Source organism: Crinia signifera, chromosome 1 (genome assembly GCF_055691185.1).
Source record: "Crinia signifera chromosome 1, ASM5569118v1, whole genome shotgun sequence".
In the NCBI taxonomy this organism is placed as follows: Eukaryota; Metazoa; Chordata; class Amphibia; order Anura; family Myobatrachidae; genus Crinia; species Crinia signifera.
In genome coordinates, this window is record NC_139217.1 from 299,309,173 (window position 1) to 299,323,478 (window position 14,306).

The following is a 14,306-nucleotide window of genomic DNA, read 5'->3' on the forward strand; positions in this document are numbered from 1 at the left end:
TAAAAAAAACGCCCTGGCCGCCCCGCATTTACTTACATTTGCAGGGGCGGCCGGCGGCCGGGTTGATGGGTGGGAGCCGGGATGCCGGGTGGGCAGCTTCATCCGGCCGGCGGCAGGGTGGGAGCCGGGATACCGGGTGGGCAGCTTCCTTCTTCGGGAGCCGGGTTGCTGGGTCGGCTGGCTGGCTAGGTGGGCGGGCGACTTCATAATGCGGAGTTGCTTGCTTGCTGGGTGGGCTGGCTAGGTGGACGGGCGGCTTCATCTCTGCCTGCCTACCTGCGCAGCGTGACCTCTCCTCACGCTGAGAGGTCACGCTGCGCAGGGTTGCTCTGCCGGGTATCCGGGCAGCAGCTGAGCGAGTGCTCAGACGCTGCCCGGCATTAGACTGCGCATGCGCAGTCTAATCCCAAAAATCCCGGGATTGGAAACTCCAATCCCGGGATTGAAATCCCAGCATTTTGGGGGCCAAATCCCGGGATCCCACCGATCCCGATCCCGGGATTGGCCACCCTAGTCCGGACCTTTTCTCTTCCTACACACCGACGTGCTCCTAAGATCAGCCTGTTTGTCTTGAGAAAACCCACACAATAGAAAAAAGCTTTTATTGTTAATATTTTCTCATGTTATTTAAAAAAAAAAATTTTTAAGATAAGCTCTGATACGGACCTCCGTTTCCTCTTTTTTCTACATCCGAGTACACGTATTGGTGGAAGGTTACAGCCCAGTGTGATTGGTCTAACACATAAAGATAGCTTTATTAATGTAAAACACTCCCGAATGGTGTGAGTACGGTACAAGGAGAACAGACATGGAGATATACATATAGATGATAAAGACTGTATAAAAACTCTCTACACTATATTCCTGTTTGTTTATCCCACATGTACATACTGGACGAGAATCATCACACCGTTTGAAGACATCTTACGCCAATTGTGATACGAAAGAACTTTCTTAAAGACTTTCTGTGAGCGTTGTTTTTCACTTTGTATAACTTCATTGTTTGTATTTAGTGTTCTAGGACAGTTACAGTATGCCCAAAACGAAATAAGAGGGTGGATATCACTGTTATACTACAGCAATATTTAAGACTCTCTATTCTATTTGGAATAGAAAGTTTATATTATCTATAATAAGAGTTCCCCAACAAAAACAGAGTACTTGCCTTCTCAAAACAGTACATACCTCTACTTACTATCATAGAAGCACCTCCACAGGAGTTATCTCATATTGAGTATTCCTCATCTTACTTTACATAATTGTAGATTTGAACAATTTCAGATTTATCAGATTCTATACTTGAGACTTGTGCACTGGTCCTTTCCACTCCCATCGCCCCTCTCCCTACCTTATGCATTTCTCATATTTATATTATAATTTGAATTGTTTGTTATACTATGTACAACTAATTTCAATAATCTCAAAAAAAATCTCACATGAGGAGGTCATATGTAATAGGGTACAAGGCAATACCAACCTGTGTATGCAATCTGTGAGTGCATCCACTGGGCATGACACCATTAATATTTGAAGCAGAAATTATTGTAGGCCTATATAAAATCTCAACTTGGCCATGTATTATGGGTGTGCTGCTCATATTACGTGTGTTGTTTCGTGCAGACCATTTTTGTGAATTGCATGTCCAGATTAAGAAATATATCACATGTATCTTGATGATATCTATGAACACTTTTAATATTCTTTAAATGATCCTCATAATATTTTCTGGTAAGGATGATACAATTAAGATAATACTGAGTAGTCAGGGCCGGTGCAAGGGTCTTTGGCACCCTAGGCAAAACCTCTGCCAGCCGCCCCCCCCCCCCCCCCCCCCCCAATTATTTATTTATTCCATGAGGGCACCCATAGACAATGGAGGGGTGAAGGGGTAATGGAACAAACATACAGGAAGCATTACATATCGTGTGTGTGCATGTACATACACGCACGCGCATATATATATATATATATATATATATATATATATATACACATACATACAGCCATTCAGGGACTCATTATAGACACGTAGATTTTAACCCACTCCCCCAGGCAGCCACGAGCCACATCTCTACATCTAAAGTTAGCTTACTGTTGGTAGTGGGGGCAGTGTCTTACTGCTCAGCTGGATGGGATGCTACTGCTGCTGGCAGGGACGCTGCTCCCTGTTTGTTCTGCGTGGGTCCGCAGCGCCGATGTTGTGCTCTGATTCTGAGAGGGCTGGGCGGGCGGCGTTGTGAGGGAGTGATGGGCGGGCGGCTGGTGTCTGATTGAGGCGCCAGTACAGCACCGCGGGTCCCCCCCTCCTGCGAATGGAATGCCACTGCTGCTGGCAGGGACGCTGCTCCCTGTTTGTTCTGCGGGCTCCACAGCGCCGATGTTGTGCGCTGACTCTGAGAGGGCTGGGCGGGCGGCGTTGTGAGGGAGTGATGGGCGGGCGGCTGGTGTCTGATTGAGGTGCCAGTACAGCACCGCGGGTCCCCCCTCCTGCGGATGGAATGCTGCTGGCAGGGACGCTGCTCCCTGTTTGTTCTACGTGCTCGACAGCGCCGATGTTGTGCGCTGACTCTGAAAATGCTGGGCGGGCGGGCGGCTGGTGTCATTGAGGCACCAGTTCTATTACAGCGCCGCAGCCGCAGGTGCCCCTCCTGCCTTCAGGAAATCAAGTAATCGCAGAAGTTTTTTTAATGATAACTGCTTTATTTAAATGATAAATAAGGGGCGCCCTCCAGCGGCCAGCGCCCTAGGCAGCTGCCTAATGCTGCCTAGTGGTAGCTCCGGCCCTGTGAGTAGTAGGTATTCCCTGTAGAAGCCGATACATTGTTTTATGTGATTTAGCTGTAGCTGACATTTTTCCAAGACAGGACAGTTGTACTGAAATAAACTTTTGTGTTTGTTAATTGCCAATTTATTTCTTTGAAGTACCTTCAGTCACAATTCATAAATAAACTTGTGTTAAATCTATTTTGGTAGAGCGTTCTCCTTCCCAACAGACCTATTAGGGTATCTTTTATCTGTGGTAGTGTGTATTGTTAAACATGCATTGCTGGTAAATAATGATTTGATGATTTAAGTAGGTTGTTTAGGCTAGTACAATCCTGGCTTTCATTCATTTAAGTCTTCCTACTTTCAAATTTGGGGTCTAGCAGTGAATAGTTAATTAGGAGAAATGTATAAAGTCTCCTAAAGTAGAGAATTGGACGTTGAGAAGATGCCCATTGCGACCTATAAACTTTTACCTAGATTTATCAAACATTTATAAAATAAAAGGTAGAAGAAGTTGATTGGTTGCTATGGGCAATTTTTGCACTTTTAGTAGGCCTGACACATCTCCCCCTTTATAATAGTAACATCATTCTTACATCTTCCCCTCTCTTAATATTATCATCATTATTTGATACTATTGAATTAATGGGTACTTGTTTCCTAGCATGGCACCCACGATTTTGATCTTACAGCATCTTATACATCTCATCGCATTGCATACAATATAGTGGCATGCAATGCGATGCAATTTTTAATTGTACAAGCACCCAGATGGGTGCTTACAATGTTAAATGCTCCCCCATTGTGAACGCCACCCCCACTATCAACGCCAACCCGAAGCGTGGTGAGCCCGCAAGGGGCGGCGGTACGCGTTCTCCGACCTTTCATAACCCCACTGCCCACGTCGGCATGAAGTTAATTTTACGGTACTTGTTTCCTAGCACGGCCACAATCGCGGGCATCGCGTGCCTTAACTTTAAGGCACATGATGCCCGCGATGCCCGCGATTTCCTTTGAAAAAAGCAGTACTCGGGTACATCGCGTCGGTCGTGTGCCTTAAGAAGGCACACGACGCGACCGACGCGATGCCCACGATTTCCCCATAGGCTTAATGTTAAAATATTTTAACATTGAAGCCTATGCGCGCCCGACGCGATGCCCCCGATTTCTCCATAGGCTTCAATGTTAAAATATTTTAACATTGAAACTGAGTCCATTTAACATAGGAAAAAATGGGAAAAGGCCGAATATGGGCCATTTCTCATTGGGTATGGCCACCTTCATGTGTGTAAAAAATAATGGCCCCCCATTGTGGCCGCCACCCCCACGATTGACGCGAACCCGAAGCGTGGTGAGCGCAGCGAGCCCGCGAGGGGCGGCGGTGCACGTCCTCCGACCTTTTCATTCCCCTACTATCCACGTCGGCGTGGAGTTGAGAATAGATTAGTGTGGTGAGCGCAGCGAGCCACCGAGCCGGAAGCGTGGCGAGCGGACGCGGATACCTGTCAAGCCGGCGAGGGGTGTCCCTCGCGGCCTTGACAGGTATTCGCGTCCCCTTGCGGGGCTCGCTGCGCTCGCCACACTAATCTATTCTCAACTCCACGCCGACGTGGATAGTAGGGGAATGAAAAGGTCGTAGGACGCGCACCGCCGCCCCTCGCGGGCTCGCTACGCTCGCCACGCTTCGGGTTCGCGTCAATCGTGGGGGTGGCGGCCACAATGGGGGTCCATTATTTTTTACACACATGACGGGGCCATACCCAATGAGAAATGGCCCATATTGGCCCTTTTCCCATTTTTTACTATGTTAAATGGACTCAGTTTCAATGTTAAAATAATTTAACATTGAAGCCTATGGACACGATGGACCCGATTTCTCCATAGGCTTCAATGTTAAATTATTTTAACATTGAAGCCTATGGAGAAATCAGGTACATTGCGTAGGTCGTGTGCGTTTTGGTATGCACCCGACGCGACCGACACGATTTTTTCCGACACGACCACCACGATAGAAATCGTGGTGGCCGTGCTAGGAAACAAGTACCAATTATTTTAACATTGAAACTGAGTCCATTTAACATAGGAAAAAATGGGAAAAGGCCGAATATGGGCCATTTCTCATTGGGTGTGGCCCTGTCATGTGTGTAAAAAATAATGGCCCCCCATTGTGGCCGCCACCCCCACGATTGACACTAACCCGAAGCGTGGCGAGCGCAGCGAGCCCGCGAGGGGCGGCGGTGCGCGTCCTCCGACCTTTTCATTCCCCTACTATCCACGTCGGCGTGGAGTTGAGAATAGATTAGTGTGGCGAGCGGACGCGGATACCTGTCAAGCGGGCGAGGGGCGTCACTCGCGGCCTTGACAGGTATCCGTGTCCCCTCGCGGGGCATGCTGCGCTCGCCACGCTTCGGGCTCGGTGGCATGCTGCGCTCGCCACACTAATCTATTCTCAACTCCACGCCGACGTGGATAGTAGGGGAATGAAAAGGTCGGAGGACGCGCACCGCGATGTACCCGATTTCTCCATAGGCTTCAATGTTAAAATAATTTAACATTGAAGCCTATGGACACGATGGACCCGATTTCTCCATAGGCTTCAATGTTAAATTATTTTAACATTGAAGCCTATGGAGAAATCCGGTACATCGCGTCGGTCGCGTCGTGTGCGTTTTGGTATGCACCCGACGCGACCGACACGATTTTTTCCGACACGACCACCACGATAGAAATCGTGGTGGCCGTGCTAGGAAACAAGTACCAATTCATGTAAACACCTGCATTGTTTTAACAGACTGACTGTCAATTAGAATTTATTTAAGCCAATCATCGCACCCAATACAAGTATCCTATTCTGTAACAGGTAGTAATAAAATTTCTGTGGGTTTGCTTTGTATTTCATTTAATTATGACTAGAAGAGATACTTTTTTGCCAGTATAAATCATCTATAATAATGTTTGTGTTTTATAGTAGGATTTCCACAAATACCTTGTAATATTCATTTTTTTTTCATTATTATTGTTTTTATTATTATTTTATTATCTCCTATATATTTTGCCAGATCTGTCAATCACTGTGTGTATAATGCTGGGAGGGGTTACAGTTACACGCTTTGTCCCCCACCCAGCGTTATACACACAGTCCAACAGATCTGGCCAGCCCTTCCACCCACTACCCCATAAACACCACCCCCAAGCACCCTCCCCCACCCACAAACACCACCCTCACCCACCCACGTCACCCCTACGCACATCCGCAGCACACCTACATGCACTTGCATAAACACTGTTGCTCCTCCCCCACCCACTCTACACTCACACCCAACACTCCCCCACCCACGCTACACCAAACTCACCCCCATCCACAGCACGCCTACACCCCATCCCTCACCCACGACAACCCCCGAGCGTGCCCCTTAAACCCCACCCATCCCAACCATACCACAATAAAAAGTTTCACAGATTAACAGGGCGGAGCCCCTCACAACGGTGTGAAGAGTGCCCGTAGGGCGCGATGAATCACCTAGTTATTATTAAAAGGTTTGCTGCCATTTTCATTTCTAGTTCAAATTAACTCCAACCACTTCAGGGTAGATCCACATTACTTGGCAGTCTGATGTCATCATGTGCATTTTAAGTCCTAAAGAAGGTTAATTTTGAGGCAGTATAATTTTATGTAAACATGTGTACCCATTGTGCCCATGTGCAATATAAGGGCCTAATTCAGACCTGATCGCATGGCTGCTAATTTTCAGAGACCAGTGATCAGGTATACGCCGTCCCACCACAGTGAGATCCCGCCATTTGCAAGCCAGCGAATGGCTTAGAATGGCTTGGGAAAAGTAGCTGGATAAGGTATTTGCCTGCAAATCCATTTGCAAGCTGCATCGAATGACTTTCCCAGTGTGTGCAGTCTGCGTAGCCCAGGATTTATTCTGTGGCTGCGATTAGGGTAATAGTGCTGACGTCAAATTCCTTACCCTAAAACGTCTGGAAAAGCCTGCATTTTCCCTGTACTATTATTAGTTTTCACCAGTCATTAATATAATGCTCACATATTCCGCAGCGCATTACAGAGAATATTAGAACATTCACATCAGTCCCTGCCCCAGTGGAGCTACAATCTATATTCCCTACCACATGTACACGCACTCATACACATTCTAGGGTTAATTTTGTTGGGAGCCAATTAGTCAAGTCAAGTTTATTGTCATCAGCAGAAGGAGAAACTCACTCTGCAGACGAAATTGTATCATACATAAAATACCAATACAATAAAAGCAATATTACATACAAAAAAATACATAAAACCAAACAACATTCAAGCATTCAATATACATACTGCTGATGGTAGGAAACTATTGTGCAAACGGCTTGTACGTGCCCTCAGGGTTCTGAACCTTTTTAGCAAGGGTAATTTCTCGAATGTACTAAAACAGGGGTGGCTAGAATCGGGTAAAATATTTTTTGTACGCTTTAAAATTCTGGAATTAGAGCTCCAGTATGGTTGGCAGTTGCACTCCAATAATTTTGCCTGCGGCCTTTACAATACGTTATAACTTCGAGCGTTCTCTAGCCGTGCAGTTGCCAAACCAAACAATGATACTGAAGGTCAAGATACTTTCGATCGAACATCTATAAAAATTTGTCATGGTGGGCCTGCTCACGCCAACCGCTTTTAGTCGCCTCAACAAAAAAAAAGACGCTGTTGGGATTTTTTTATTTGAGTCAGAACATTGCCAGACCATGACAGATTAGCTGATACCTGAAGACCCAGGAACTTGACTGACTCCATATTTTCTACATCTACCTCATTTACGCACACTGGTCTCTTCGGCACAACTAGCTTTCTTCTGAAGTCAATCACTAATTCTTTGGTTTTTCCTTCGTTTAACACTAAATTATTTCCCTCACTCCAGGCTACCAGTCTCGCTATTTCTTTTCTATAGGGGGTTTCATCATCCTCACTGATCAACCCCACAACTGCTATATCGTCTGCAAATTTCACAATCTTGACAGAATCAGAGGACGATATGCAGTCATGGGTAAACAGCGAGTATAGTAGGAGAATGAGGACAGATCCCTGCGGCACTCCGGTTTGAATTGTAACCTCCTCAGATACAGCATTCCCCATTTTAACCACCTGAGGTCTATCAGTTAGGAAATTTAAAATCCAATTACAGGTAGATCCTCTCAAACCCAAGTCAAATAATTTCGACACTAGTGACATTCGGATAACTGTATTGAATGCAGAACTATAGTCTACTAACAGAATCCTGACGTAGGCTGATTTATGCGTTAAGGTGGAGTGCATAACAGAAGCTACCGCATTATCAGAACAACGGTTTTTCCTGTATGCAAATTGGAAGGAATCAAATTCTACCCGCAAAAATGACTCAATCTGTTTTATAAGCAGTTTCTCAATGCATTTGGTTACCAATTAGCCTACCAGTATATATTTGTAGGAGGAAACCGGAGTACCTGGAGGAAATACACTGTACACTTGTACATTCTCCCCACGCAAGCATGGGGAGAATGTACAAACTCCACACAGTTAGCGCCATGGTGGGAATTTATCCCATGACCTCAGTGCTGTGAGGCAGTAATGTTAACCATTACACCATCCATGCTGCCCCATCCCAAAAGACCAGTTTCCTGTCAAACACATTGCGAGCAGCCAGCAATTAAAAAAAAGTAGCAGGCTTTCATCGTAGGATGGCCTTGTGCATGCAAACGACTGGCCGCACACAAGCGCAGTCTATTGATAATTGTCTGACCAGCTAATTCACAAACATGTGATCAGGTCTGAATCAGGCCCTAAGTCCTGTGATCACACTTACAGTGCTTGATAGCTGCAGCATGATTGACATGACCTCAAATGATTCTGTACTCTGAGCCTGTTTCTTATGCTGGATCATCTTTACATGTTTCACTGTTGGTCTCCTGAGAGTTGTCTGCAGTGGCGTATATATATATATATATTGTGTGGTATGCCGGCACTCAACTCCGCCAATGGAGGATCCTGCCTGGTGCCTTCGGTAGGGTCGCAGCAGCAGCTGGGCCCCAATCGGCATGTAGTCTGTGGACCACGGCACTCAGGACTTAGCAATGAACAATAAACACGTAGCCACTCTGGTGACGTTTCAGCCTCTTTATTAGTTTTTTCTCCAAAAAACAGCTTGCATAGATACATGACACTATGTAGGCTGTTTTTTGAGAAAAGCCTAATAAAGAGACTGAAACGTCACCAGAGTGGCTACGTGTTTATTGTTCATTACCAAGTCCTGAGTGCCACGGTCCACAGACTATATATATATATATATATATATATATATATATATAGCAGCAGATGTAAATCGCACAACACTCCACAAAGTTGATTTTTGACTGTGCACGGTAAATCAATCAGATATTCTCAGTGTCCCTTGTAGCAGAGAAACCAGCACCAGTCCAGATAAATTCAATAATCCATTTAATCTTTTTAAAAGACTTCACATCCTCATAGCAAAGAGGTATTAGTAGACACCCAATATATATAGTGTGTGATGCATATATATCCACACTGCACATTTGCACTTATGTTCCTCAATACTTACCTCCCAGAGTCCTGCATCAGAATTGCAGGGATCCACAATCCACTGTGAAAATGGAGTAGCATAATGTTTCACAGAAATGTGTGTATTCACAGTAGTCTCTGGCATAGCACCAGAATCTACTCAGTTGCTAGCTAGATTGGAGGGGGCCTGATGGAGAGTGCTCTTCTCTCATAATATTAGCAAATCTGTGCACCATTTATCTAGGTACATAGATCTCTGCAGACACACATTTTGCTAGGTAGGTGGACAGAGAGATGGTGGATCTGTGCCATTGCAGCCCAGTCTCCTGTGAACTAATGTATTCACAAGTCTGAGAGGTAATGACATTGTTATCCCTGCCAGGAGTTGGGCTGGCTTGTCACAGCTGTGTTAATAACCTGAGCCCTTCATAAGGCATTCTAGACAGCACTAGCCTGCCAGTTATAGTTCTGAGTGCAAGTCAGTTTGTCTTGGTTTCTGCTCCAGAGAGTTCCTAGTTCCAGTGAGTTCTGCTTGAGTTCTGTCTTAGCCTTGTCTGTATCCTGCCATAGTCCCCACTACATAGTCCACACCTGCTGAGCTTTGCTTTGCCTGTGCTACAGTGTCCGAGTCCTTGGTGCCCTGGTGGAGTCTAGAGTCTTGATGGTTCCAGCCAAGCCTGTCTGCGGCATCCAGAGTTTAAGTCCGGCCCTGTGCCTCTGCTTGTATTTGCTCTCAGTGTTACAGCTGTCCTGCCTATCCGCTTGGAGGAACTCTTGTGCTGGTCTCTGTTACCATCTTAAGAGATAAGTCAGGAGTTGCTATCCTTGTTATTCTTTGCTCTTTTTGGTATCCTCTTGTGTTTTGTTACACCTGGTCGTTTGTATTAGTGTGTCACCTTTTGAGCATTGTTGCTCCCCTGGAGTCTCTGGGGGTACCCCATCCTGTGTGTCTCCCTGGTCAGCTTCCCTCTTGCACTCTCCTTGCTTTGGCGGACACGTTGTTTCACGTAAGGCCTGGCAACATCGGGGTTGGAGCTGGCATAACCAGCTCCTTCGAACGCGGTTGTTAAAGGTGAAGACTAGCACCGCATGTGTCCGTCAACTGCGAGGAGAGGCAACAGAGTCAGGGGTCAGGTTTGGTGGTACCTCCCAGAGTCCTAACAAATAGTTTTCTTTGCAGCGTGAATGAAAATGAGCTTTACAATATAAAACATACTGTATCCGACATGAAATTGTTAAATGTACAGATTTCTACTTTACAGAATTTGTCAAAAGTTTTCACCTTGTTTCCTTTGGAAAACTTGAACCTCAATTAAAGGGCACGGTAACAATCAGCAAACCCACTAAGCCAAGACGGCTACTGAGGTAATGCTCACCTGCAGTCATATAAGGTAGTGGCGCTTAGTGGATTCATTGGCTGCAGGGGTCCTATACTGTATGGTATTTTTACATTTCTAATTATTGTGCGTGATCTGTATTCAGGGCCCGATTCAGACCCGATCGCAGGGCTGTGAATTTGCAGCAGCTAGGAATCAGTTTAGCCGCCGCTCTACTCCAGTGAAATCCCGCCTTGCAAATGATTGTGCTTGCTGTGTGAATGGATGTATGAATATGTCCAAAATCTTTCATAACAGGCTCACCATCAAATTTATTTTTACATAGGGCACAAGTCATCACAGGCGCATAGTCTGTGTCCACCCCCACACGCCCACTCCTTTGCAAACGGCCAGCGAACAGAAGGACAGCCTCACGTATGTGTACTGTGAACCGTACTCATGCGCAGTGTATCCATAATTGCCCACTTTGTGAATTCGCAGCTGTGGAATCTGGTCTGAATCGGGCCCTCAGCGAACGTGTAACACAGTGCTCATCTGTAAAGCATTTTATTACTGCATGTCTGTCACCACAGCTATATACTGCATTTAACATGCATTAAAGTAGTTCTTGCATTTTATTACTACACTGTATTTTATTGAAAACGTCACATATGCGCAATGGTAATTTTTCAGAAGTGACATCTGGTGGACAAACATAAGTATTAAGCTGCCCATACACCTACAGATTTATCTTCAGATCTGGGTGGTTGGAACAAAAAAATGGTTATGGATGAGAGCAAATGACAGTTGACCATTTGCTTGGAAATGCTGGAAAACTGCAAAACTGTCATTCAGATATTACCAGGTGTTTGTTCTAACCAGCCAGATCTGAAGATAAATCTGTAGATGTATGGTCACCTCGTAGTGCACCTACTATACCGATCTTTGCACCACTTGGAGGATAGATGAGGGCGGCAACACCGGTACCATTTCTATTTATATTCAATAATGTAATTATCTAATTACTTGTACTGCAGGTGCATATACTCACAAATAATAAAACATCTGTATGAATCACTACATATTTTATTTTTACAGGTAACGGAGACTGTGTGTTTAAATACTTGATTAACAAGGATACTGAGTACTGCCGAGTTGGAAAGCAATCAGTCTTAATTACTGTAGGTTTCAACAGTGCATTGCTTGAGTTCAAGTCGCACAGCGGTAAGTGCAAAATGTTCTGTTATTTTTCTTTATAGCATGCTGTGCTTCTTTACACCGTACACTAGCTCATTGTGGGTTCTGTTATCTCATATTACCAGTCATTTAGGTGAATGGCTTTTAATGAGCAGTAAAAATCACAGTAATGGGTAATTCAATATTAACTAATTATGGAAAAAGAATGTTATTAGCTTTACCAGCACTAGACTGCCTTTACCCCACAAATAATTACTAGCTTGCATCCTTAAAAGATCAAAGGCAGATATTTCCAGTTGTTTGTGCGGGAATTACAGTTATTGACATTGATTTCTATACCTAAATTCTGATGATTCTACAATGATCCTATAATTGGCATACAGTACAATACAAATGCCTCGCTCTGTTGTAGTAAAACTCTAAGGTGTGTGAAGCAATCACTGGTTCATTTGGAAAGTTTCAAAAAATGTGTCTCTGACTATCATGAGGAGGAAGAGAATATTTGCAATGGCGTAATTGTCAGGATGACCTCGAGAGAAGTAGATGGAACAGGCTGTTATTTCTAGTATCCCTCTAACTACTGAATAAATACCTGCTGGGAGAGAACATGAAGGTCATTTCTTCTGTCAAGGACAATTTTCTTTTTTCCTCTATTGGACATTGATGAATGAGAATGAGAGGACAATCTGTCATGCATAATCTGTGCTCTAAGGAGAGGCGTTTTCATTATTCTTAATGTTAATGTATATTCATTATGTAGCGCACAATTCCATGTATGCCACCCCTTTTATTTCAGAGTACACTACATTTCACAAAGCCTTGAAAAGATATAGCAATCACAATACGGAACACAACACACTGTCTCCATACACAAAGGAACCACCAGATTCGCAGTATACACAGGTAAAAAGCTGCATTATTTTACTTTTGAAGTGCAACATACCCAGTTAATAGCTTTTTTTAATTTATTTTTTTACCAAAGCTACAATATCATTATATTATACCCAGGGGCGAATTTAGGGGACAGGCCGCCCCTAGGCACAACATTTTTGTCCCCCCCCCCTTGTAGTTTTACGCAAAATGGATTCAGTATGACCATAATCTGATTTTTTTTTTTGTATCTGTGCCAATGCTGTGAATGTAGATGAAGTTGAGGGCATCTGTTAAATCTTAGGTGGGCATCTCGATAGAAATCTTATTGGCTGTTAAATTAGCATATTTTTACCCATACTCAAAAAAACGTATCTGAGGCAGTATTAGCATACAACTCTACATACAATACATACAAATCTGGCCTGTGGAGTACAGTACGTGAGACATTTATTTATGATGATTTGTGTAAGTACAGTAGTCAGGAGCATGAGATTCCTGGCTGCAGTGCTGTTGTAGTAACCCCCCCCCCTGGATGTATATGTGCACGATTGCGGCGGCACTCCAAATAGGCAACAGATTATGAAAATGGTAATAAGTGCTGTGCCCTCCAAGCTGGGCCTCCAATCCGGGGGTCGAGCAAACAATAACTTGTGGGGGGATGGTGGCACTAGCAAAGAATACACAGCAGGCAAAGGGTTTACTAACGTTTCGTGGCAAATGATGTCACTTTATCAAGGTGCCAATGAACAATGCCAGGTTCATTGGCACCTTCATAAATTGGCATCCTTTGCCACGAAACGTTGCCTCCCTACAAGATTAGATTATATATAGTACACTGATGTTGGAGACATAATAATTAGCTCTGGTAAACAGAGACACACTTTTAACATTAAAATTTAGTAGCACTTACTGTTCATAGAAATGATGCAAACAGTTAAAGTGTCTGCTCCAGACACATTCCTCTCCGTGCAGCAGCAATATGAGGGGAGGGCTCGGTATTGTGCACGGAGAATAGTTCCTTGTGCTGCACGGAGAATAGTTCCTTGCCTCTTGCAAGGAACGGAAAGTAACACACTAGTAGATAACAGTTTTTCACAGCCTGTGTGGGCAGACTCCTCCGGAGTTTCAGGCTGTCCGTGTGTGGAGGCAAGCAGGCATACTGTCTGCATGAACTGCTCTGAAGGAGGGAGGGAGGGACAGAACTGTATCTTCAGGCTGCCGGCGCTGCTGCCCAGAGTAGGACAGGTACAGCGGCAGCCAGCAGCCGTCAGCAGCAGCAGCGCTGAGCGCACACAGGCAGTACATAAGTGCAGGCACAGCTGTGGGAATGCAGAGAGATCCTCCCTGCACTGAGGAGCCGCGGCAAGCGGGCGCTCTGTAAAAGTGTCCGACTGACATACTGTACTGGGTGACAGCAGGTGCCTGCCCGGCGGCTGCCGCCCATGATAGGTGCCGCCCCTAGGCCCGTGCCTCACGGGCCTAGTGACAAATCCGGCCCTGATTATACCTAGTTTGGATTCGTTCAGAGTTCAATGTAAATCCATTTGTACAATGATCAATGCACTTTTCAGCACAGTTTTCCAAAACCCTGCATTACAGAA

At 45.0% G+C, this 14,306-nt stretch overlaps 1 protein-coding gene across 6 annotated transcripts in view; it reads left to right on the plus strand.

Moving 5' to 3' along the window:
- Positions 1-14,306, plus strand: part of LOC146077226 (histone-arginine methyltransferase CARM1-like) — a 66,063-nt gene that overhangs the window by 18,769 nt on the left and 32,988 nt on the right. For all 6 annotated transcript variants that reach the window (XR_014474485.1, XR_014474487.1, XR_014474488.1 and 3 more), the window contains exons 2-3: positions 11,734-11,859; positions 12,629-12,735. Coding sequence is in view for 2 of the 6 variants with exons in the window: in XM_083186020.1 (XP_083042146.1) it covers positions 11,734-11,859; positions 12,629-12,735 (233 nt within the window). In the remaining 4 variants the exon portion in view is untranslated. The remainder of the gene's footprint in view (positions 1-11,733; positions 11,860-12,628; positions 12,736-14,306) is intronic.